Genomic DNA, 25,006 nt, shown 5'->3' with positions numbered 1-25,006 from the left:
AGGTTCTTCAGATCAGTTCCTGTAAACCAAGAGAAGCTTCAGCACAGAGCACAGCACACAACGGTTGTCTCTGCTGTCCCCCTTCCCTTGTACACACGCACATCCACAAACACTTTCATCGACTTCTTGTTGGTTTCAGATATGGAGATCTGTGAAAATGACTGGACAAAATTCCAGGGCAACTGTTACAAACACTTCCCAGACAGAGAAGCCTGGGTAGATGCGGAAACGAAGTGTCGAAACTACCAATCCCATCTTGCCAGCATCATCACCCCAGAAGAACAAGAGTTTGTAAACGGTAAGTGCCACCATGAACGAGTCATTCAAAGTAAATTCAGACCATGTAGTACAGGAGTGGCCTAGTGGTTAGGGTAGTGGACTCTGGTCCTGGGGAACTGAGTTCGATTCCCACTTCAGGCACAGGCAGCTCCTTGTGACTCTGGGCAAGTTACTTAACCCTCCACTGCCCCAGGTACAAATAAGTACCTGTATATAATATGTAAGCCGCATTGAGCCTGCCATGAGTGGGAAAGCGCGGGGCACAAATGTAACAAAACAAATAGGATAATATCAGAATGCAATTCATGTAGTGAGTTGCAATGGAGAGGATTTTACTTTGAAGACCAGGGCTTGTTTTGAGGGGGTACTGAGTACCGGCACTTTTTCCATTGCCTGCTAAAATTGACCCATGGTCCCCAAGTTTTAATGAAAGAGCTTAGGCCCTACACACCAATTCTGCCTTGTCGTAGATTCTGTGACTGGTTGTAGGGCAGCTGGCTATTGTGGGGTGGGTCCCTCAGTGATCACCCCAACCCTCAAGGGTAGCCTGGCATTTGAGTACCGGCTCCTTTTTCTCTAGAAAAAACACACTGTTGAAGACCCTCTTTTTGTCTCAAGCAGTGCTGTGGAAGGGAGTTCTTTCCAACTTAGTGATGTGCTGTATTTTCCTATTTGATGACTGATATCTATATATAACCCCTTCTGATAGCTAATATTTGATGTACTTTGTAAAATGGTCATAATTCCATAGGTAAGGTATACTGATATGATGTAACTTTAGGGGCCCTTTTACTAAGATGCATAGGTGCCTACATGCACCCAATGCATGCCAATTCAGAACGACCGCCCGGCTACCGTGTGGCCCTGGCGGTAATTTCATTTTTTACATGCATCCAGTACACATTCCAGAAGATATATTTTATTTTCCAGCATGCAGCGCTAACCAGGCGGTAATCGACATTCTATGCACGCTGACGATTACCACCCAGTAAACGTGTGAGACCTTACTGCTAAGTCAGTGGGTGGCGGTAAGGTCTCAGGCCCAAAATGGACGTGTGCCAATTTTCATTTTGCCACATGTCCATTTTTGGCCCAAAAAAAGACCTTTTTTGCAGGCATGCTGAAAAATGGACCTGTGCGCGTCCAATACACATGTCTACAACAGTGCAGGCCATTTTTCGGTGCACCTTAGTAAAAAGGACCCCTATGTAATGTGGTTACTGATTTGCTCTAAACCATGGTGAACCCTTCTAAGGGATACAAGCATATAAAAAAAACAAATTAATATTGATATTGATACTGATATGGAGTTCCTCTGGGATCGATCTTCTCGCCATGTCCCTTTACTTTGCTCTTTAGTCCTTGTGCTATCATTAATGAGTTTGATATTTTGTTTCATATGTATGTATATATGTATCAGTTGAATTCTGTGTTTAAATGCTTCAACAACTTCAAATTAAGTAATAAAATAAAATAGTCAATGATAAATAATGATTTTAAAAAATGTTTACGTGGTCCGGACAAAATGTGCTTCTGCTTGTGACAACCTTCACTACAGGATCACCTCTCCATACTTCCACATTTGTACCTCTCAGTATTATTCAACATTTATAAATATAATTGCAAGCTAGGTAACTCACGGGGCTCATTTTCAAAAGAGAAAAATGTCTAAAAAGTGGCATAGTAATAGTAGTAATAGTATAAAACATCCAAATCAGTATTTTCAAAACCTTTTTTTTAGACGTTTTTCTATGAAGTCCATCGGAAGTGCGTTCAAATCACAAGAGGGAGTGTCGGGGATTTTTTGAAGGCGGGGTTAGGGCGTGCCTAGCACTTGGACGTTTTACAGCCATAATGGAACAAAACAAAAACGTCCAGTACTAAAACCAAGATGTTCTGGCCTAGACCTGTTTTTAGAACATATAAGGCACAAATCGGTGCCCTAAATGACTAGGTGAACACTGGAAGGAATCAGGGGTGGCTTCCTAATACCCCCCAATGGTCACTGACTCCCTCCCACCCCCAAAATATGAATAAAAATATATCTTGCCAGCCTCTATGACAGCTGCAGATGTTAAAGTCAGGTCTATTAGAGCAGTATGCCATCCTCGATCTGCTTCAATCCGGTTTTCGCCCTCTACACTCGACAGAAACAGCACTCTCTAAAGTGTGTAATGACCTGTTCATTGCCAAATCCAGAGGCCACTACTCTATCCTCATCCTCCTCGATCTATCTGCCGCTTTTGACACTGTCAAACATGATTTACTTCTTGACACACTGTCCTCATTTGGGTTCCAGGGCTCTGTCCTCTCCTGGTTCTCCTCCTATCTCTCCCACCGCACCTTCAGAGTACACTCTCATGGATCTTCCTCCACCCCCATCCCGCTCTCTGTTGGAGTTCCCCAGGGATCTGTCCTTGGACCCCTTCTTTTTTCAATCTACACCTCTTCCCTGGGCTCACTGATCTCATCTCATGGTTTCCAGTATCATCTTTATGCTGATGACACCCAGCTGTATCTCTCCACAGCAGACATCACCGCGGAGACCCAGGCCAAGGTATCGGCCTGCTTATCCGACATTGCTGCATGGATGTCCAACCGCCACCTGAAACTGAACATGGCCAAGACCGAGCTCATCGTCTTTCCACCAAAACCCACTTCTCCTCTTCCTCCACTCTCTATCTCAGTTGATAACACCCTCATCCTCCCCGTCTCATCTGCCCGCAACCTCTGAGTCATCTTCGACTCCTCCCTCTCCTTCTCTGCGCATATCCAGCAGATAGCCAAGACCTGTCGCTTCTTTCTCTTTAACATCAGCAAAATGTGCCCTTTCCTCTCTGAGCACACCACCCGAACTCTCGTCCACTCTCTCATTACCTCTCGCCTTGACTACCGCAACCTACTGCTCACTGGCCTCCCACTTAACCATCTATCCCCCCTTCAATCCATTCAGAACTCTGCTGCACGTCTTATATTCCGCCTGAACCAATATACTCATATCATCCCTCTCCTCAGGTCACTTCACTGGCTTCCGATCAGATACCTCATACAGTTCAAGCTTCTCCTTCTTACCTACAAATGCACTCAGTCTGCAGCCCCTCATTACCTCTCTACCCTCATCTCCCCTTACATTCCCACCCGAAACCTCCACTCACAGGACAAATCCCTCCTCTCAGTACCCTTCTCCACCACCGCCAACTCCAGGCTCCGCCCTTTCTGCCTCGCCTCACCCTATGCTTGGAATAAACTTTCTGAGCCCTTACGCCAAGCCCCCTCCCTACCCATCTTCAAATCCTTGCTCAAAGCCCACCTCTTCAATGTTGCTTTCGGCACCTAACCTTTATACCCATTCAGGAAATCTAGACTGCCCCAATTTGACTGCCCCTACTTGACTGACCGTACATTTGTGCTTTAGATTGTAAGCTCCTTGAGCAGGGACTGTCCTTCTGCGCTTTAGAAATGTTAAGTAGTAGTAGTATGCAGGTCCCTGGTGCAGTACACAGTGGGGGACCCAGGTCCCTAGCTCCCTCTACTTGTGGTGGAAACTGTGACCCCTCCCAAGGTCACCAAAGCCCTACTCTACTGACATATAGATGCCCCCTTCACCTGTAAGGGCTAATTACAAAACCTTGTTCAAAACAGTATTTTCAAAAAAGATAGATGTTTTTTCTTTTTGAAAATGACCTTCTTTCCTATTCAGATTTTGGACATTTTGTGCAAGAAGTCCAAAATCAGACTTGGACATTATATCGAAAATGCCCCTTCACATCCAGTAGATACCATATAGCTCTTTTTGGTGGTTATTTTAGAAGCATCTTTACAGGTAAATTGTAGCATTCAAACTACTAGATAGACCTAAATGCCATTTCAAAAGAGATGTCACTCAGTACGTCTAGATGGCAGGGAGGCACGGGGAGGCCAGGGAAAGGGAGTGGTTTGGGCTGGCCTAGAATATAGACATGTATTCCTTGTGTGGGGAAACATACATATCAATGTTTACTCCTACCCCAAGGCATGTCTAAGTCCCTGTTGTAGGGGCAGTCTTAAACACCAGTGTCTAGGCTTCCCTTAATGCCATTCTTGCCCCCCTCTATGATCAAGCCCCCACACCAATGTCAGATTTCTCCCCAGTGACACCACCCCCTCCCTAATAACTGTCCCCCCAGCAGCCCCTGACTCCCCCCCCCCTCCTAACTTCTCCTCCATGTTATCCAATCCCCAAAGCAACTCCTCCATGGTGGCACTATATACCATCCATGCAGCCTCCCCCTAGTGGGGGAGGTACCCCACATGTAGGCAAGAGCCTGACATGTAGCAACCCCCCCCCCCACCACCACCACCACCACTCACTATATCCCTTACCCAATCCCTAGGCTTACCGGGTGTCCCTGTTGACTAGTGGGGTGACAGCAATACCCATTCAGACCTGCATCATGTGCCTGGCTCTTCAAAATGGCCACCAAGACCTCTGATCAGGTTTAGAGACCCTAATGGTAGTACTGAGATATTACCACTAGAAATCTTTATAGCTATTTTAAAGAGCTGAGGCATGAGGAGAGAGTGAGTGGGCATTGTTTCTGTCCCACTAGATACTGGAGTACACCTGGTAAGACTAGGGACTGGTCACGGGTGAGAGGGCCTGCTCTGTGTAGATTTTTGAGGGCCTTTCCCCAAGGAGAAACTTAAAAGAGGCTGCCACATGTTGGGTTCTTTCCCACACATGAGGAGCCTCCCTCACTAGGAGGGCTGCATAGAGGGAAAATAGAGTGCCACTGGGAGACAGTTGTCGGGGGTCAGGTGCCAGTGGAGGTGGCCATTCTGATGGGTTGGGTGCCACTAGGGGGTAGTTACTCAAGGGAGTCATGCTTCTGGGAAGCCGTTGTCATGGGGGTAGCCTATTGGGGGCACAATGCTGTGATTGGGGCTATTTGCAGTAGGAGCAACAATTATAGAAAGCTGCTCCTATGTCTGTGTGGGGTAGGGAAATATGTTATTTTTCCTCATTTGCAGTTTTCTAAAATCACTGGTCTCTCTGAAAGTGGCGGGCTTGGTCATACAGCATTCCTTTTATTTTACAAGAGGCTCTATGTTTGCAGAGCCTCTTGTAAAATAGGATGAATAGTAATAACTTGAAAATATAAATCCCCCTCTCCAGTTTCCATTTAAAATCTGCATCCACATCAATGGGATTGGACCAACAGTGGTGGCAAAATCCATACTTTAGTGGAATCAAGGAAGGTTGCTATTGCCATTTCTCTAAACTTCTCCTCTTTTGATCTGGTCAGTCATCCATTGCTTCTGTTTGGTTAATTGATCTGAGTCTGGACGGCCAAGTTCTACAATGGTTTTCTGCATATCTCCATGATCAGTTATTTTCCGTTTCCTTTGGCTTCTCTTCCTCCTCAAACTACCCCATTTCCTGCGGTACCCCCTCAGAGATCACTTGTTGCCCCTTTGTTCTTCAGTCTGAAGCTAACATCGAAGCCTCTTAAAATTTACACTCCAGCTCATCCATATCTATTCAGCCATGATCAGGGCACAGACCGTAGAAGTTCGCCCAGCACTGGTTTTACTCTCCAATTACCGGCGTTGCCACCCGATCTCCGCTAAGATTCCATAGATCCATTCCTTCTAAACAGGATTCCTTTGTATTTATCCCACGCATGTTTGAATTCCATTACTGTTTTCATCTCCACCACCTCCCGCAGGAGGGCATTCCACGTATCTACCACCCTTTCCGTGAAAAAATACTTCCTGACAATACTCCTGAGTCTGCCCCCCTTCAACCTCAATTCATGTCCTCTAGGATTCGCCATTGAATTTCCAGGTTTCCAGAGACGGTTAAACCATAGTCAGTTAAGTGTGGCATTCAGCACTTAGGAGTCCTTTTACTAAGCTGCGGTAAAAAGTGGCCTGCGGTAGTGTGGGTGCATGTTTTTGGTGTGCACTGGATATAACAAAAGAGAGGGAACGAAGTACAAACTAAAGTCCAAACAAAAAAAAACAGCACCACGGGCCTTTAAAAATGGAACACAGTTCTTTAATGAATGAGCCTTGACAAAAAGACCCGACCCGACATTTGGATACAGAAAGTGAAAGTGCCTTGGTGCTTTGTAGCTTTTACTACATGAGACGTGGGGACCCCTGACGCAGGTGCTAGTCACCGAAACACGGCCCGTGTCGGGTCTTTTTGTCAAGGCTCATTCATTAAAGAACTGTGTTCCATTTTTAAAGGCCCGTGGTGCTGGTTTTTTTTGTTTGGTGTGCACTGGGCCATTTTTTACCATAGATGGTAGAAAAGGCTTTTTTAATGGGGGCAGTAAATGGCCATATGCTAAAATTAAAAGTAGTTTGAGGCTATTTACTGCCTGATCTCTTACCACCACACATTGACCCAGGGGCGTAGCTATGTGGGGCTACGGGGCCATGGGCCCCCGTATATTTGGCCCTGGTCCCCCCTGCCGCCAACCCCTTCGACCCCCCTCCCGCCGCTAACCCTCCCTGCCGCCACCACCGCCGTTGGGTACCTTTGCTGGTGGGGGTCCCCAACCCCCGCCAGCCGAAGTCCTCTTCTCCAGCGCGGCCGCGTTGCTGATCTACAAGGGCAGGCTTCTGTTTCTGTGAGTCTGACGCCATCGGGTACCTTTGCTGGTGGGGGTCCCCAACCCCCGCCAGTCAAAGTCCTCTTCTCCGGCGCAGCCGCATTGCTGATCTACAAGGGCAGGCTTCTGTTTCTGTGAGTCTGACGCCATCGGGTACCTTTGCTGGTGGGGGTCCCCAACCCCCGCCAGCCGAAGTCCTCTTCTCCGGCGCGGCCGCGTTGCTGATCTACAAGGGCAGGCTTCTGTTTCTGTGAGTCTGACGTAAGACTCACAGAAACAGAAGCCTGCCCTTGCAGATCAGCAATGCGGCCATGCCGGAAGAAGGGGTTGAAAGGGTTGGCGCTGGGGGGGGGGGGTCAAAGGTGGTGGTGGCGGCAGGGAGGTTAAAAATGGCGGGGGAGGGGTTGGCGGCATCGGGGAGGACTAAAATGTGCCCCTTCACCTCGGGCTCTGGACCCCCCTCCCGCCGAAATCTGGCTATGCCCCTGCATTGACCTAGCAGAAAGGGCTCAAGCGCTATGTATGTGGTACTCATGCAGTACATACCAATATTTTCTATTGCCGGAAACAGCGTGCACCAACTTCGAAATTACCGCCAGGTGAGCACACTAACTGGGCAGTAGTGTCGATTTGATTCACACGACACATGCAGTAGGCCTTACTGCTGCTTTGTAAAGGGGCCCCTCAACCAGCTATGGTGCACCGTATAAAAATAGGGCTGACTTTTATTTGGTCCTAGTTATGCAGTTACCTTGGCAAGTGCTGAATATGGCATTTAACTGGCCAAATGCTGACTCTGCCCCAAAATGCCCCCAAAATAGTCAGTTTCACATCGGGCACTAACTGATCGTTTTCAATAGCACTAATTGGTTAAGTGCCACTGAAAAAAAACGTTATGCCCCAAACAAGAGATTAACCAGCAGGATCCATTTCTGGCCAGTTAAATCAACTTTGAATATACGTGTCTGGAAGGCTAGGTGGTGACTCACTTCTCCTTATCTTTTATCCTTTGTATTTATCCCTTTCCTATCTAATAATGAGGTTCCTCTTCCTGTCCTTTCCTTCTTTATTGATAGTAGTTACTTAGTAACATAGTAGATGACGGCAGAAAAAGACCTGCATGGTCCATCCAGTTTGCCCAAGAAGATAAATTCATATGTGCTACTTTTTTATTTGTACTGTCCTCTTCAGGGCACAGACCCTATAAGTCTGCCCAGCAGTATCCTCGCCTCCCAACTACCAGTCCCGCCTCCTACCACCAGCTCTGGCACAGACCGAATAAGTCTGCCCAGCACTATCTCTGCCTCCCACTACCTGCTCTGGCACAGACTGTATAAGTCTGCCCAGCACTATCCTCGCCTCCCAACTACCAGTCCCGCCTCCCACCACCAGCTCTGGCACAGACCGAATAAGTCTGCCCAGCACTATCTCTGCCTCCCACCACCGGCTCTGGCACAGACCGTATAAGTCTGCCCAGCAGTATCCCCGCCGCCCAACCACCAGCCCCGGCACAGACCGTATAAGTCTGCCCAGCACTAGTCCCGCCAGTTTAGTTGTAAATTTATTTATTTATTTATTTATTTATTGCATTTGAATCCCACATTTTCCCACCTTTTTGCGGGCTCAATGTGGCTTACAATACGATATGAATGATGGAAATACAATTTGTTACAGCTTGGTTATGGATTACATTGTGAAGAGTTATGCGAGACAATCAAAGTATTGTTAAGGAATATAACACTGGAACAAAACCTTGAAATATTAGGAGAAGACAGCGGGAAGCTAAAAGGGCATTATGTATGGTATACATATTTCTGTGAGTAAGGTATGAGTGAGGTGAGATTACAGGGGATGAGCGTTCAGAAGTGGATGTATTGATGCATTAGTGAACAGTGAGTGTGGACTTTATGTGTTTTGGTTCTTTCTGTAAATTTTTTCAAAAAGATGGGTCTTCAATAATTTGCTGTCATCAGTGGCGTAGATACGTGGGGCCACGGTGGCCTGGGCCCCTGTAGATTTGGCCCTGGACCCCCCTGCCAGAGACCCTCTCAACCCCCCCCTCCTGCCGCCAACCCGCCGTTGCCTACCTTTGCTGGCAGGGGACCCTAACCCCTGCCAGCCGAGGTCCTCTTCTTCCGGCGCAAGGCTTCATTCAGTTTCTGAGTCTGACGTCCTGCACGTACACCAGACTCACATAAACAGAACGAAGCCCTTGCAGAAAGCTGCAAGGCTTCGTTCTGTTTCTGTGAAAGAAGAGGACCTCGGCTGGCGGGGGTTGGGGTCCCCCGCCAGCAAAGGTAGGTGACGGTGGGTTCGCAGCGGGTGGGTGGGTGGGTCAAGGTTGGTGGTGGTGGCGGCGGTCAACAATGGCGGGGGGGGTTGGCGGTGCTGGGGGGGGGTCAAAGTTGTTGGTGGTGGTGGTGGCTGCAGGGAGGGATGCTAAAATGTGCCCCCTCACCTCGGGCTCTGGACCCCCCACCCCACCCCACCCCACCCCACCCCACCCCACCCCACCGAAGTTTGGCTATGCCCCTGGCTGTCATCATGATTTGTTTATCTCTTTGGATTTTGCTCACACCATTTTTCAGTAGTAGCTCAAGGTGAGTTGCATTTAGGTACACTGGGTATTTCTTTGTCCCTGGAGGGCTCACAATCTAATTTTGTACCTGAGGCAATGGAAGGTTAAGTGACTTGCCCAAGATCACACGGAGCAGATGGGATTTGAACTGAGCACCTCTGGATGTCAAGGCTGGTGCTCTAACCACTAGGCCACACACCAATTAGATAGTATTGAATGTTCCAAATAAACATAAACATGAAACCTAAAGGCGACCATAGACTGGGAGCAGATAAAGACATTTGTATACATATGGTATAAATAACACTGCACAAGCAATCATTTTTCAACTGGAAGTACATTTTTGTAATATGATGCTCATAAGAGATAGGCTCAGGAGTAACCTGAGAAAATACTCTTTCATAGAAAGGGTGGTGGATGCATGGAGTGTCCTCCAAGTGGTTTTGAAACAGTTTTGATAGTTATATAGTTAGTATGCAAATATATTTGATAAATTGCCTTAAATTGTTGAAGTTAAAATGATTCATAAATCTAAGTAAACAAAATCAGTAACATAAATCCAGACATTACGGGATAAGCATAAAACATCCTGAATTATGAAGGCTTAAGAGACCAGACAGAGATCAGCAGAAGCCTAAAGCAATGTAACAGGAATTAAATTAGACAGATTAACTAGATCTTCTGGTCCTTACCTGCTATCATATTCTCTGTTTTTAATTCTGTAAGAGATTTTGTCACCAGCTCAATATGGTAAAAATGCATAATTGTGTTGCATAGGGCTTGGTACAGACAATTTCTCACATTAAGAGCAGGAAAATTCACTTCACTGTTGATGCTTTTAGATACAGCGTCTTCCAACTGAATATTGCTCATGATCCGCATAAGGGCCAGCGCCCAGCACATGTCTGGGTAACCTCAGATATTCAATGTCAATGTCCAGACATGGCCCAACATAGAATATCTGGGCCTAATCTGGGGGTTCTTTTGCTAAGGTGTGCTGAAAAATGGCCTGCGCTAGTGTAGGCGCGTGTTTTAGGCGTGTGCAGATCCATTTTTCAGCGCGCCTGTAGAAAATGCCTTTTTAAAAATTTTCGCCGAATACGGACGTTTGGCAAAATAAAAATTGGCGCATGTCCATTTTAGGTCTGAGACCTTACCGCCAGCCAGTGACTTAGCGGTAAGGTCTCTCGCGTTAACCATGCGGTAATCGCCTAAGTGCATCAAGTCGGAGTTACTGCCTGATTTTCACCACACACCAGAAAATAAAATATATTTTCTGGCACACATAGAGGGGCATAATCAAACGCGAACGCCCATCTCCATGGGCGTTTATCTCCGAGGACGGGTCCGCGAAGGGGCGGGCCAGACCGTATTTTCGAAAAAGATGGGCGTCCATCTTTTGTTTCGATAATACGGGTTATGCTGGGCAAATGCATCACATTTGGGCGGATTTGAGCTGGGTGGTATCGGTTTTCAGCGATAATGGAAACCGAAGGCACCCAGCTTAAAAATGAACAAATCCAAGGCATTTGGTCATGGGAGGGGCCAGGATTCGTATTGCACTGGTCCCCCTCACATGCCAGGACACCAACCGGGCACCCTAGGGGGCACTTGCAACAATTAAAAAAAATTTTAAAATACCTCCCAAGTCCATAGCTCCCTTCTCTTGGGTGCTGAGCCCCCTAAATCCCCCCCAAAATGGGTTTTGGGGGCAGTTTGGAGCGCTCCCATTTAGCAGCACAAGTGTAACAGGTGGGGGGGGGGATGGGCCTGGGTCTACCTGGGTGAAGTCCACTGCACCCACTAACAACTGCTCCAGGGACCTGCATACTGCTGTGATGGAGCTGGGTATGACATTTGAGGCTGGCATACAGGCTGGAAAAAAATGTTTTTAAAGTTCTTTTTTATGGTGGGAGGGGTTAGTGACCACTGGGGGAGTCAGGGGAGGTCATCCCCGATTACCTCCGGTGGTCATCTGGGCAGTTGGGGCACTTTTTGGGGACTTGTTCGTGAAAAAAAAGGGGCCCAAAAAAAGTGACCCAAATTCTTCCTTCTGGCGCCCTTCTTTTTTGCATTATCAGCCGAGCGTGCCCATCTCTCCTCGGCCAATAAACACGCCCCAGTCCCGCCTTCACCACGCCTCCAACACGCCCCCGTAAACTTTGTCCGTTCCCGCGACAGACTGCAGTTGGAGGCGCCCAAAATCAGCTTTCGATTATACCGATTTGGGCGCCCACAGGAGAAAGGCGCCCATCTCCCGATTTGGGTCGAAATATGGGCGTCTTTCTCTTTCGAAAATAAGCTGGATAGTGGACGTGCATCAAAAATTAAATTACTGCACAGGTCACGTGGTAGTCAGGCGGTAACTCAGAATTGGCAAGTGTTGAGCACATGTTGGCGCCTACATGGCTTAGTAAAAGGGCCTCCTGGTCAGTAATAGTCATCACCTAAAAATTCATTGACCGCCACCAACTGAATATTGATTAGTGAGCTTTTAGTTCCTCCTTAAATTTCTCACAGGACAATTCTGAGCACAAATATTTAGGAAGAATATTTCATAGTGATGGAGCAGCTAAATAAAAAGTTGCCAAATGGGTATCCTCCAAATTACCTTGTAAATAAGGGGACAAATGATATGAGTTTGCATTCTGTGACCTAGAAGGGAAAACAGTAGATAAAGGGGGAAGATGACCTGCTAAATAAGATGGTGTTCCTCTAAAAATAACATTAATTTAAAAAATTGATATGTTAAACTACAGGAAGCCTGTGTTCAGATTTATTTATTTAAAAACATTCACAATAAAACAAAACAAAAATATTCACAGTAATAAATATACAGCAAAACCTTACATCATCACTCAACAGTCATAGAAATCAAATCGGTGTATATTTTTTTTAAAAATACAGTCACAAATAATTCTGTCTTCAAATGTTTTCTAAACTTTGTTAATGGTCACAATGACAAAGCTGACCAGACAGTGCATTCCATAGGGAGATTCCAGCCGGAACAAAAGCTGAAGCTCGTGTGTCCACATGGCGCAGCCGCACCACTGACCGCAGTGCATGCCTCAGTTTGTAGACATTTAGGGGCCCTTTTACTAAGCTGCGTAAGCGCCTACTCGCACTCAATGCACGTCAATTATGAGTTACCGCCCGGCTACCATGTGGCTCTTGTGATAATTTCATTTTTTACACACGTCTGCTAGACGCTAGGGTGGTAATTGGGCGGTAGTCATTATTCTACACGCGTAGATCATTACCGCCCGGTTACCGCGTGAGACCTTACTGCTAGGTCAAAGGAATGTGGTAAGGTCTCAGACCCAAAATGGACGCACAGCAATTTTCATTTTGCCGATCGTCCATTTTTTGGCATTTTAAAAAAAGAATTTTTTACAGGTGCGCTGAAAAATGATTCTGCGTGTGCCCAAAACACGTATCTACACTACCGCAGGCCATTTTTCAGTGTGCCTTTGTAAAAAGGGCTCCTCAAAGCTAGCTTCAAATAAAATGGAGCATCTACAAACAGTCTGATACATAATCGTCAGATATCAGCAAAGGGGAATCAGAATCATATTTATGTGCAATGTCTCTTGATCACCTCTCCTTCCAAATGTCTCAGGCACCTCTTCCTAGTCTTCCAGAGTCATATGGTTCCCAGTTCACATGGTACTTGAGTATTCCTAATAAATTACGTACCACATGAGTGTATGATGGGGAGGGGAATTTATGACTGAGATGCGGTGGTATTTTTTGGAGTCGATTCATTTGATTTCTTTCTGCATTTCACCCAGTTCTTTTTGTCTCTAGGCAATGCACAGGATTATCAATGGATTGGGCTGAATGACCGAATAATAGAACATGACTTCCGTTGGTCTGATGGACACACCCTGGTGAGTGCCTGATTATGAAAGAAAAGTGAAGTTGAATAGCATGACCAGCAGGAAAAAGGAAGTGATAGTGCCGTTGTATTAGTCTCTGGTGAGGCCTCATTTGGAGTACTGCGTGCACTTCTGGAGACCGCACCTATGGAAAGATATAAACAGGATGGAGTCGGTCCAGAGGGCAGCTACGAAATTACAGGGACAGGCTTATGAACCTCAACATGTATACGCTGGAAGAGAGGAGGGAGAGAAGAGACATGATAGAAACGTTTAAATATCTCAAGGGCATTTATGTACAGGAAGAGAGCCTTTTCCAAATGAAGGAGAGCTCTGGAATGAGGGGGCATATGACAAAGTTAAGAGGGAATAGGCTTAGGAGTAACCTAAGGAAGTATTATTTCACAGAGAGGGTGGTGGAGGCGTGGAATGGCCTCCTGGTGGAAGTGGTGGAGTCGAGGACTGTTCCAGAATTTAAAAAGGCATGGGATAAGCATGTGGGATCGCTTAGGAACAGGTAAAATTAGGGGTTACAGAGGATGGGCAGACTGGATGGGTCATATGGCCTTTATCTGCCGTCATGTTTCTATGATTGTGGATAAGACACTCGGCACCAGTGTTATCAGAGATAACACACAGGCACAGATCCATAGACATGATGATCTCATAAGTGTTTCAGAAAGAGACGCTAGAAATTGGGAATCAGATCCATGCAGTGAGCTAAAATCTTTTGTCTTTCTTTTTCTCAGCAATATGAAAACTGGAGGCCGAACCAGCCAGATAATTTCTTTGCGACAGGAGAGGATTGTGTTGTGATGATCTGGCACGAGCACGGGGAGTGGAACGATGTCCCCTGCAACTATCATCTGCCATTTACCTGCAAAAAAGGAACAGGTGAGGCAAGCAGGTAGCGCTGTCCTGCCATGCCTGTTTCTGTGCACTTGCGCACTCTCCCAAAGATGTGGGGGATGGAAAGACACGACTAGGTAACAAAACATAAATCACAGTGTGTAGAATGGAACCAAACTCAGCCACACTAATACGAGAATTATAATGACTTCTTTTTAAATAAGTGTTGCATTTCTAAAGCAATAGAAGGCAAAACAGGGAAGGGAAAGGTTGGGTGAGGCACTGCATGGTGTGTGGATCAAGGATTCTTTGTAAAATAGATCCCTCCTCAATGTGAAAATTTGAGAGTCTTATATAAGCTGGAAGGACTGGACCCCTGGGAATAGCACTGAGTCTCCCGGGTTACTGTTATTTTCTGTCTTTTTCACATAAGGTTTTTTTTTTTTTTAAACCCTCTCACTCCAGAAGAGCTGCTGAGAACCATCTTTCTGCATTGCTTTTATTCCTTTATAAATCTGCATGTCTTATTATAAGTTGGTTTGTGAAGCCTGTGCCGTGCCACAGAGTAACCCTCTAATGGGGCTTCTCTTCCACCGGACCTCCACCCCCTACTGGTTCATCAGCTCCACCAGGAATCAACAACAACAAAAGCAGCTCTTGTCTCTTTTGTCAAAATGGGCCCTTATTACGGCTTTCCAACAGAATTGCTTTTTTCTTTTTCTTCTTCTTCCTCTTTTAAACATCCTTTTCAAATATTGTTGCTAAGCTTCTCAGTTGGAGCTTGAGCATGTCACAGAATTTAAATATCGCAAGCACTAAATTTTACTGAAGACTGGAACTGCAGAAAATCTGAGTGTGATTGAAAACGTTTTAACATTAGTCTGCCATGGATTTGTTTATGGCTACCCTACTTTCTTTGGACGTTCGGCGGTTTTCATTACCGAAGGCGTCCTTTCGATTACAGACGAGCTGTTAACACAACGGGAAATCTACCCTGATTGTCTTACTCACCCCTTGCGCAATAGTCCGCAAGCTGACCTATAGGACTCTATTGACCCCTGATGCAGGCGGTTGTACGCCGAAACACGGCCCGTGTCGGGTCTTTGTCTTGTTAAAGGACTACATTTTTCTCAATCCTGAAGGCCCAGTGTCTGTTTTTTTTCTTTGTTTACCCTACTTTCTTAACAAGAGTTGTGGATCCTTCTATTTGCCATTCTTGTGTCCACTGTTCCCTCTAAGCTGAGTGGGAGTCCTCCAGGTACAGTCCTGCCAGTGGGGGATGCTCTTTCACTATCACATTTTCAATAGTTGAGGGACAGGCAAGTTCTGCAGGACTCCAGGGAACTTGCCTGTCCCTAGAGATTGAAAACACAATATTGAAGCACCATCCCCTACGGGTAGCAATGCAGTTGGAGGACACCCGCTTAGCTTAGAAGGAACAGTGCTTGTGCCCCCAGCCTGGTAGAGTGATATGACAAGGAGTACGCAACAGGAAGGTTTGAGACTTAGTAATGGAGGGTCATTTTCACAGGCATTCCTGCAGGTAGAGCAGTTCTTTACATACAGAAATGGTGTGCTACAAAACTGTATGTCCAACATACGGATAAACTTATACATACAATTTACCCGCTGTTTGAGGAGTCGTTCCTAAAGGCAGAGATGGGAAGGAGCTTTGCTTTTAGACACATATTTGTCAGCATGCAAGTTTAGGAGCTTAATTTAACCCAAAACATTTCTGCACCCCAAAGACAATATGTAAATGCAAGCAAATAGCTTTCCTTTGAAAATCCAGGAAGGACCCCACAGACTAAGGTGCTTTTAACCCATGTGTGCAGTTATAAATTGTTCCCATCGGTGTCAGATGCTTTATTGGGAGGATGGACAACAAGTGAATAACTTTGGTACTCATTAACACCCTCTCTACCTCCCACCACAACAATTGCTCACACACACTTCATTTTTCGGTTAAATGGTTGCATTTTTATTGGTTCGCATCTATGACATTACCTGAACCCAGTAACTCAGTCAAACCTTTCGCATACACCCCAGCTTGCTGTTCTCATCCAACATGGCTAGAGAGGTGGCTGGCATAGCTGTATCAGTGGCGTAGCTAGGGGTGGGCCTGGGTGGGCACAGGCCCACCCAGTCTTGCCTCAGGCCCACCCAGTAAGCATGTCCTGCTCTCAATGATTTCACTTCTTGTTTCTTTGGCGGGAAAGTGGTAGAGAAGCCTGCAGAGCCGGCGCAGATTGCCTATAGGAATTGCAACAGTCATTGGCTTCTGAGGTAGGACTGGGGGAGGGGTTTCAGACAGAAACAGGCAGACGTCGTATCATTTAAAAAAAAAAAACAGTATATTGAATGTATGTACGGGGTAGGGGTGGGGGTGGGAAGAGCCCACCCAGGTTAACTCTGGGCCCACCCAAAATGGCAGGTCTGCCTACGCCCCTGAGCTGTATGATGTCAGCCCACAGCTGTTTTCCACGTGTCTTCCATCTGGACAACCAGGCAACACATGCCAAAGCATAGTCCTGTGCTCATCCCCCTCTTTGGGGGGAGGGGGGAGGGAGTGGGCTCAAAGCTTTGGAGCATTGGAGTTAGGTTTCACAGCTAAAACATTCTATAGATCTTTGGTTGCTTAAGCCCTTCCACCCTACCCTTCAACCCACCCACCCCAAAGGTGACACTTCCTGTGTAGAGTGCCCAATCCAGTGTTTGTCTCCTAAAATTAAATCTATCTAATTTGCACCTGTTTTTTTTGGGGGGGGGGGAGAGGGGGTTGAAATACAATCATTCCTGTTAGCAGTAGCTTTCCTGCCTTCTGCTTTGCATCAGGTGCGTTTCCTGTTTTAGGTTAAAAAGATCTCTTTTAACATATACACAGGTTTGTTAATCTTTATATACCTCTAACAGAAAGATATTAATTTACCTTCTCTTACCCTTAAACTTGTTCATCGCCATAATACAAGCTATTCCCTTTGCCCACTTCAAAGGGGGCAAGAGGTCATACTCTTTTGTATACTCTAGAGAGATCTGACCCTTCTGGCGCTGTTAGCTGTAGCAGAATTGTTGGAGGGATAACCAAGAAGAAAACGTTGTCACTTAACTGTTACCTTTATATTGAGATCATTTTCATTCGCGGTCTCTACTTTGTAAGATTAATCCCTTGAATTAGGCCTATAATCAAACACTACTCATCAACTTCCTGAGCCCCTACGTCTTGCCCCATCCTTGACCATCTTTAAATCTAGATTGAAAGCCCACCTCTTCAACATTGCTTTTGACTTGTAACCATTCGTCCCCACCTACCCTCCTCTCCTCTTTCCTCTACACATTAATTGATTTGCTTGCTTTATTATTATTGTCTATTAGATTGTAAGCTCTTTCAGCAGGGACTGTCTTTCTTCTATGTTTGTGCAGCACTGTGTATGCTTTGTAGCGCTATATAAATGCTAAATAGTAGTAGTAGTAGTCAGTGGCGTAGGAAGGGGGGGCGGTGGGGCGGTCCGCCCCGGGTGCATGCTGCTGGGAGGGTGTCGGCTCCGCTTGTTCACTGCTCTCTCTGCCCCGGAACAGGTTACTTCCTGTTCCGGGGCAGAGAGAGCAGTGAACCAACGGAGCTGATGCAGCTCCCAGTGACTGCACTCGGGGCGGAACGGTCCTCCCGCCCGCCCTCCTTGGTAAGACTGTGCTCCGGGGGGGGGGGGGGTGCACGCTCCGGGGGGGTGCGTTCGCATTCCGAGGGGGGGGGTGCGCCGTGCTGCACCTGGGGGGGGGGGGGCGCAGCGGCGAACCGCCCCGGGTGTCAGCTGCCCTTGCTAAGTTTCTGGTAGTAGTAGTAGTAGTAAAAAAGAAAAACTCCTAAAACCTGACATGATAATCTGAATCACTCTTTAGCCCAATAACAGGCAAAGAAGTACATTGAGCTACACCCACAGAGTAAACTTGAACAGGCTCTCAAATATCACAATAAAACTAAGAACAGGTGAGGGTAAATAAAGTTGGGACTTTGGCAGGCCTTTTCACTTCTTTTATCTACAGGTACAAATAGCTCCTACACTTGAAGTATGGCAAAGAAACAGAGGACCCCTAAAGCTGTGGCTCTCATTACATCCTCTGCTTCTGCCCACACTGATTGCTTGGCCCAAGGCAAGATTCTGGACTCATGTGATAAATGCACGTACATTGAAGTCCTCATGAAAGAAGTACAAGAACTAAGAGAGGAGGTGGCAAGACTAAGAGGCATCTGTGACAACCAGAAATCCATCCCAGACATGCATGTTGAAACATTGAGACTCTCCAGCAAAGGGAGTGAAGATCTTGAGCAGGAAGAGGACTACTGGACAGAGGTCACCAAATCCTGCAAAATCACCTCCCCCCCCCCCCCCCCCCCCCCAACTCCATCTTCTGTTGAACTGAAAAATCGGTTCACAGCCCTGGAGGCAGAAGAGCTGGAAGTCTCAGAAACAGGAGGAAACAGCTATCAAACTTTCCCAAGCCACTTGATCAGTGGCTATTTAGAAGTGAAAGGTAGTGGTGACTGACAATTCTCAGGGGTGCTGAGGTGCCCATCTGCTGACCAGACGTGATGTCCAGGGAGGTGTCTTGTCTGCCTGGTGCCAAGATTCAAGATGTAGCAGAATGATTGCCTAGATCCATCAAGTCTACTGACCACTATTTTATTTTATTTATTTATTTATTTATATTTATTGCATTTGTATCCCACATTTTCCCACCTATTTGCAGGCTCATGTGGCTTACAGAGATCTGTTATGGCATTGCCATTCCAGGGTGTCAGATACTACTACTACTACTACTACTACTTAACATTTCTAGAGCGCTACTAGGGTTACGCAGCGCTGTACAATTTAACAAAGAGAGACAGTCCCTGCTCGAAGAGCTTACAATCTAATAGACAAGTGAACGGTCGGTCCGATAGGGGCAGTCAAATTGGGGCAGTCTGGATTCACTGAACGGTAAGGGTTAGGTGCCGAATGCAGCATTGAAGAGGTGGGCTTAAGCAAAGACTTGAAGACGGGCAGGGAGGGGGCTTGGCATAAGGGCTCAGGAAGGTTGTTCCAAGCATAGGGTGAGGCGAGGCAGAATGAGCGGAGCCTGGAGTTGGCGGTGGTGGAGAAGGGTACCGAGAGGAGGGATTTATCCTGTGAACGGAGGTTACGGGCGGGAACGTAAGGGGAGATGAGGGTAGAAAGATAGTGAGGGGCAGCAGACCGAGTGCATTTGTAGGTAAGAAGCAGAAGCTTGAATTAAATGCGGTATCTGATCGGAAGCCAGTGAAGTGACGAGGATAGGGGTGGTATGAGTATATCGGTTCTGGCGGAATATGAGACGTGCAGCAGAGTTCTGAACAGATTGAAGATACAATTGGTGATGCAAAGAGATAAGGATGGGAAAGAAGTTCTAAGAAAGTAGATATAGAGAGATGACTTTCAGACTGGGGTGGATTGGTGAAGTGGTATAGTTAAGTTATGGGACCTCTTTGTAGGCCTTATTGAAGAGATATGTCTTCAGGGATTTATGCCGCTCATACATGTTGGCACAAATGATACTGCTAGGTATCCTACTGAACATATCAAACATAACTTCATGGCTCTGGGTCAGAAGGTGAAGTATCTAGGTGCACAGGTGGTGTTTTCATTGATCCTTCCTAATGAAGGTAAAGGTCAAATGAGGGAACCTCGCATCCTGGAGCTAAATGTGTGCCGGCGTGGATGGTGCCAACAAGAGTGCTTCAGTTTCCTTGATCATGGGATGATTTTCCAAGAGCTACTGAGTGCTGATGGTGTCCATCTTACAAGGAAGGGACAAAGAGCCTTCAGTTCGCTATAATGGAAGTACCGTCAGGCTACCGCAGCAGCTTGGCTGTACTTCCCACCCCTACCACACCATCATTTCCGGCGCTACAAGAATTAATTTATTTTTGTAGTGCCGGACTGTACCCAGTGGTAATTGGTTACTGTCGAGTTAGCGCAGGAGCCCTTACCGCCACCTCAACGGGTGGTGGTAAGGGCTCCCCCCCCCCCCAAATGGCTGCGTGGCAAGTGCTTTACTTGCCGCCTGGCCATTTCCTGCAGGAAAGCGAGACCTTCCCTTTTATCAGCTTAGGTAAAAGGGGGCCTCGGCACGCGTGTAAAACACGCGCCGATGCCAGCACCAGCCCCCTTTTGCTGCAGCTTGGTAAAAGGGGCCTTAAGTGATTTGTAGCAGAGTGATTATTCATTTTTTGTTAATAGAATACACAGAAGATTTTTTTATATCTATGATAGAAAACGGAACCCTTGAAGACCATTATCTTATAAGTTGGTCTGTGTCTGCTGAGGCTTTTTTTTCTCCTTGTGTTAAATATACATATTTAACACATAATACAATAACACATGACACACAATATATGAGTATTTAGTATTCCACCACCTTCCATTTATATTTAGTTAATGAGAACCATATATAAGGATACCTCTTCAAAATATAGAGAGGGGGAAATTCTAAAGTCTTAAAAGTCTTTTTAAAAGTATATTCCTTACCAGTTCAATTCCTTACATTGTCAGCTCTGTGTTCATCTGGGCTGTTCACATAGTACATTGGAAAGATGTGAAACATACCCAGGTCTGGTGAAGTCTAACCTAAAGAATATAGATTTATAAATGATGAAGTTGGGATTGCCTACTAGCATTTGCTTTTCTCCTGCTTTCTCTTCATCAGTTGCCTGTGGCCAGCCTCCAGTTGTGGACAATGCTAAGGCTTTTGGTAAGACGAAGGAGCGGTATGAAGTAAACTCGTTGGTACGATACCAGTGTAATGAAGGCTATTTACAGCGTCATGTGCCCATAATCCGGTGCCAGCCAAGTGGGCACTGGGAGAAGCCACAGATAGTCTGCATAAATTGTACGTATGCCTTGGTTCATTTTTCTTATCAAACAGAATAACACTGGCATGTACTGTTATGAATGTGTTAGAAGTATGTGAAATATAAATAAGTCTAAGTACGTTTATACTAATCTCTTATGAAGACAAATTCCAACTTTCATATCCTAATCCAAGGTTTGATGAGTGCCTCAATGGATGAGTTTGATCTTGAAACATTGAACCTTCCTTGGGCGCCAGAATTTCTCACCCTCAGTTAGATTCCCTAAGTGGCTCCACACCATCAGTATCCTCCTGTTTTCTTTCTTTACATTCATGATACTGATTTCACTGTAAAAGCAAAACCAGAAGTTCATGCAAGCAAAGGGGTTATGGGTGAAAAAGCTGAACAGGTCACTGCCCAGAGTGGCAAAATTCCTCCAGCTTGAATTTTCTTTTGAGGTTTTAATATCCAATCAAAGACAAAACTTTGAAAAGGAAAACAAAATAAATTATTACATCCAACAAAAAAAAAGTTGGAATATTGTAATAACAAAATAGGATTACAGTCCACAATTAAGGACAAAAATCAAGCAAAATCATAGGAAGATAGTAAACTAAATCCACAAAATTGTCCAAAGGAAATGGGAGCAGTCTACTTGCTGAAAAGCCTTTGTGTTCAAAACTAACATGATGCAGATAAGTAAACTATATAATTAACTAATTAAAGAGATACACCTTTCCCTTCAAGATAAAACCTCAATTGTGAAGCTTCATAAAAAACATATTGATTATTTTGTAAGGTAAATAGATATTTAAGAAATTATGGATTGTCTTATCTCACTCCAGCTTGAATTTTAAATTTGCTATGAGAGTTTAGTCCCCTATGTATAAGTTATGTTAGCTGTTTAACATGGTTATTACCGTGCGCTAAATGCCACATTAAGAGTAGAGGATGGTCAGCAGACACTCCAGCACAGGAAATTGAGCTTCAAGGATGCTTTATTCACTACTTGGACAGAAGGAACTAACACGGTCCATGTTTCGGCGGCGTCAAACGCCTGCCTCAGGGGTCACATTGATGTTCCAACAGGTTGTGAATAAGTCAAACTGCCCAAAGAACTCTGTTCGGGAAAAAGCAAACACACAGCATTACGCGAAGGTGTCAGCTAAATGTCAGGTAACGCTATGTGTTTGCTTTTTCCGGGGCAGGTAACGCTGTGTCCTGCCGTGTCCCTTTCATGCTCTATGCATGTATATGCTCCCAGTCCTGACATTCATGCACAAATTAATTGGCTATGTAAATGGGCTCTTCTTTTCTTTTGTTTTCCTTCTTTTTCTTTGGTCCGATTGATTTGGTCCGAAAGAGTCACCCCAGGTTTTACCTTAGGGTGGTATAACATGGCTGAGCCTCCCAGTTAAGTATAAGGATGTAGTGGTGAGGGATAATAACAGTGGGAGGCTCTGATTGGCAGAATAGCAGAGTGCAGGAGCCAATCAGAGTGAGGGTTAAGAGAATAAGTGGGCTGAGTTTGAGCGGGCTGGAGCAGTATGTTTGCGAGCCCAGGCGGGTGAGAGCGGGTTTTCCTGTGGTTGGTGATTCCAGTGACATTTTGAATTCTCTTCTTCTTTTATTTTTAATTCATTTCCACCGTGCAGTTTTTCATGTCAGTGCTTACCTGGAGTAGTGTGTGGGTTCCCTTTCTTGGTTTCCAAGTATGCCTGGGCTCCGTTCTTGTTTTCACTTTGTTGCTTTAGGGGTATTTTTCTGTCAGCGCTGACACGGAAGAGGATTTTGCATGCGAGGAGAGAATGCTCCAGGCTCCCATTCGGTTGTGGACTGTGTCGGTCAGTGGTAGAGGCAGTGAGTTGCGTCCTGGAGCATTGCGGGGAGGCTGGAACTGGGACGCAGGCAGCAGTGCTATTTTTTGGGAGTTTGTGGTCCTAAAGTTCCTCCAATTGCGGTTCAGCACTTTAAGTTTTGCTGGGTAATAGGTTGGGAGGTGGGTTGGTGGGTGGAGAGTTGGGTTTTACTTAAGGTTTTCTGGTTCTGGTGGAGTTTGTGGGGAAGACTTGTTGGTTATTTTGTTCTGGGAGAGGTGGTTGGTATTATAGCTCCCAAGAGTGGTCAAAGCATTAGTTTGTCATGGAAAAGGAAGGGTCTGAAGGCTTCTCAGGGTGAGGTGGCTAAACAGAAGGTTTGAGTGTCAAAACAAGCGGGTGGGTTATCTACATAGGTTATGGGAGGGTCTTAATGGGCTAAGTCTAAGAAGGCTAAGAGAACACAGGCAGAGTCAGGTAGATTGGGGATCCGCCGTAACTGGTGGTAGCTCTAGTGATGTTCCTGGTGCACATAGGTCGCACAGGATTCCACCGGAGGAGCTCAGTACAGAAGAAGAGCACAGCAGTTCCATGGCGGGTGAGTCAGAGAGTGACGGGAGAGTTGGGGGTTTCTGAGACACTGAGCGGAAAGAGGAAGTGCAAGAATACTGTTAGTAATGCTCATATTCGTAAGCGTTTGCATAATAAGAATTTTGTGCAGAATTTACGGTGAATTGTGAAGCGTTTAGATAGAGACAAATTAGTCCAATCTAGGATTGGGAATCTGAGTCATCAGATTTGTTTGTGTCTTCCTCTTCTTCTTCGGGTTCTGAGGTGAAAGACAGTGGTTTAATCAGTGAGTGTCAGTCTTTCCCCTTGTAGGTTCCAGGATCATCACATGCACAGGTATCATGGGGAGGTTATACTCTTTCTGTTATTGCTGCTCTTGATAGTCATGTATCTAAGAAATTGTGGCGGAAGATTTTGCAAGGAACATATGTGGATTTATTTTCATTGTTGACTAGTGATGGAGAGGGCAGCAAGCGCAAGAAAGTGGAGGATGGGAAAGATTATTTAAAGAAGCATAAACCCAGAGTGTCTAAATCTATTTTTAACCGGATGTTGGCTTTTCATGCCTATGCTAGTATTTTAGATGAAACCAAGCCGTCCGTATACCCTGGTCTTTTGCGATATTCTGATTTAATATTGAGAGCGTATAGAACATTTGGGAATAGACTTGGCTAAACTATGATGAGCATTTTCAGAAAATTTTAGCTAAAGACAAGTCCAATAGGTGGAGTTTTCATGACATGGATATTTGGTTGTCTGAAATGACCCAGGTGTGCTTAGGTACGGCTCATGGAGGTTTTAGCACTTCAACAGCTTTTTCCATGGGGAGTGCTGTGGACCATTTGGCTGGTACGTCAGGCTTAGGTGTTTCAGGACTAGGATCACAAGGAACCGGTTTTGCTGCAGCTCATGGGTCAATCACCCCTGGTGTTTCTTCCAGTGCTAGGTGACAGGGGTTTCCTGTTAATCCGTGTTTTCATTTTAATACTGGGAGGTGTGATCGTGTAGGTTGTTGTTTTCACCATTAATGTTCTACTTGCGAGGCAGAGCACCCAATCTTTTGCTGTGCAGTGCACAGGTCTGGCTCTGGACAATTTCCAGTTGCCCGTGCGGGAGCCAGAGGATCAGTTGGAAGGTTTACTCAAGGGTCCATCTCCCATTAAATTGGAAGCTTTGGGTAGATGGTTATTGGTATACTCTGATTTGGATTTGACTCAATTTTTGTGGGATGGATTTGCCTCAGGTTATGTTATTCCTTTTAATGGCCCTCCTTTAATTCATCAGTGTCGTAATGCTCCATCAGTTAAACATAAGGAGATTGTGCAGGAAAAAATCCAGAAGGAATTGCTCTTGGGGAGGTTTGCTGGACCATTTGACTTACCTCCTTGACCTTACTTAGTAATTTCGTCCCTGGGTTTGGTGCCTAAGACAGAGCCAGGGCAATATCGCTTGATTCATAATTTATCCTTCCCATGGGGTAACAGTGTGAATGATTTTAATCCTGAGGAGTGTTGTTTTGTCCAATATACATCCTTTGATCGTGCAATTCAGTTGGTTCGATCTCAAGG

The 25,006-nt window shown here is 45.7% G+C and overlaps 1 protein-coding gene across 2 annotated transcripts in view; it reads left to right on the top strand.

Moving 5' to 3' along the window:
* The window catches only part of ACAN (aggrecan), a 190,800-nt gene that overhangs the window by 139,715 nt on the left and 26,079 nt on the right, over positions 1 to 25,006 (top strand). For both annotated transcript variants that reach the window (XM_030189702.1, XM_030189701.1), the window contains 4 exons: positions 140 to 298; positions 13,267 to 13,349; positions 14,087 to 14,231; positions 20,907 to 21,089. In XM_030189702.1, the coding sequence (XP_030045562.1) occupies positions 140 to 298; positions 13,267 to 13,349; positions 14,087 to 14,231; positions 20,907 to 21,089 (570 nt within the window). The remainder of the gene's footprint in view (positions 1 to 139; positions 299 to 13,266; positions 13,350 to 14,086; positions 14,232 to 20,906; positions 21,090 to 25,006) is intronic.

The sequence above is a fragment of the Microcaecilia unicolor genome, chromosome 1, assembly GCF_901765095.1.
Source record: "Microcaecilia unicolor chromosome 1, aMicUni1.1, whole genome shotgun sequence".
NCBI classification, from domain to species: domain Eukaryota; kingdom Metazoa; phylum Chordata; class Amphibia; order Gymnophiona; family Siphonopidae; genus Microcaecilia; species Microcaecilia unicolor.
The sequence above is the reverse complement of the archived record's forward strand: the minus strand, read 5'-3'. Positions and strand labels throughout refer to the sequence as shown.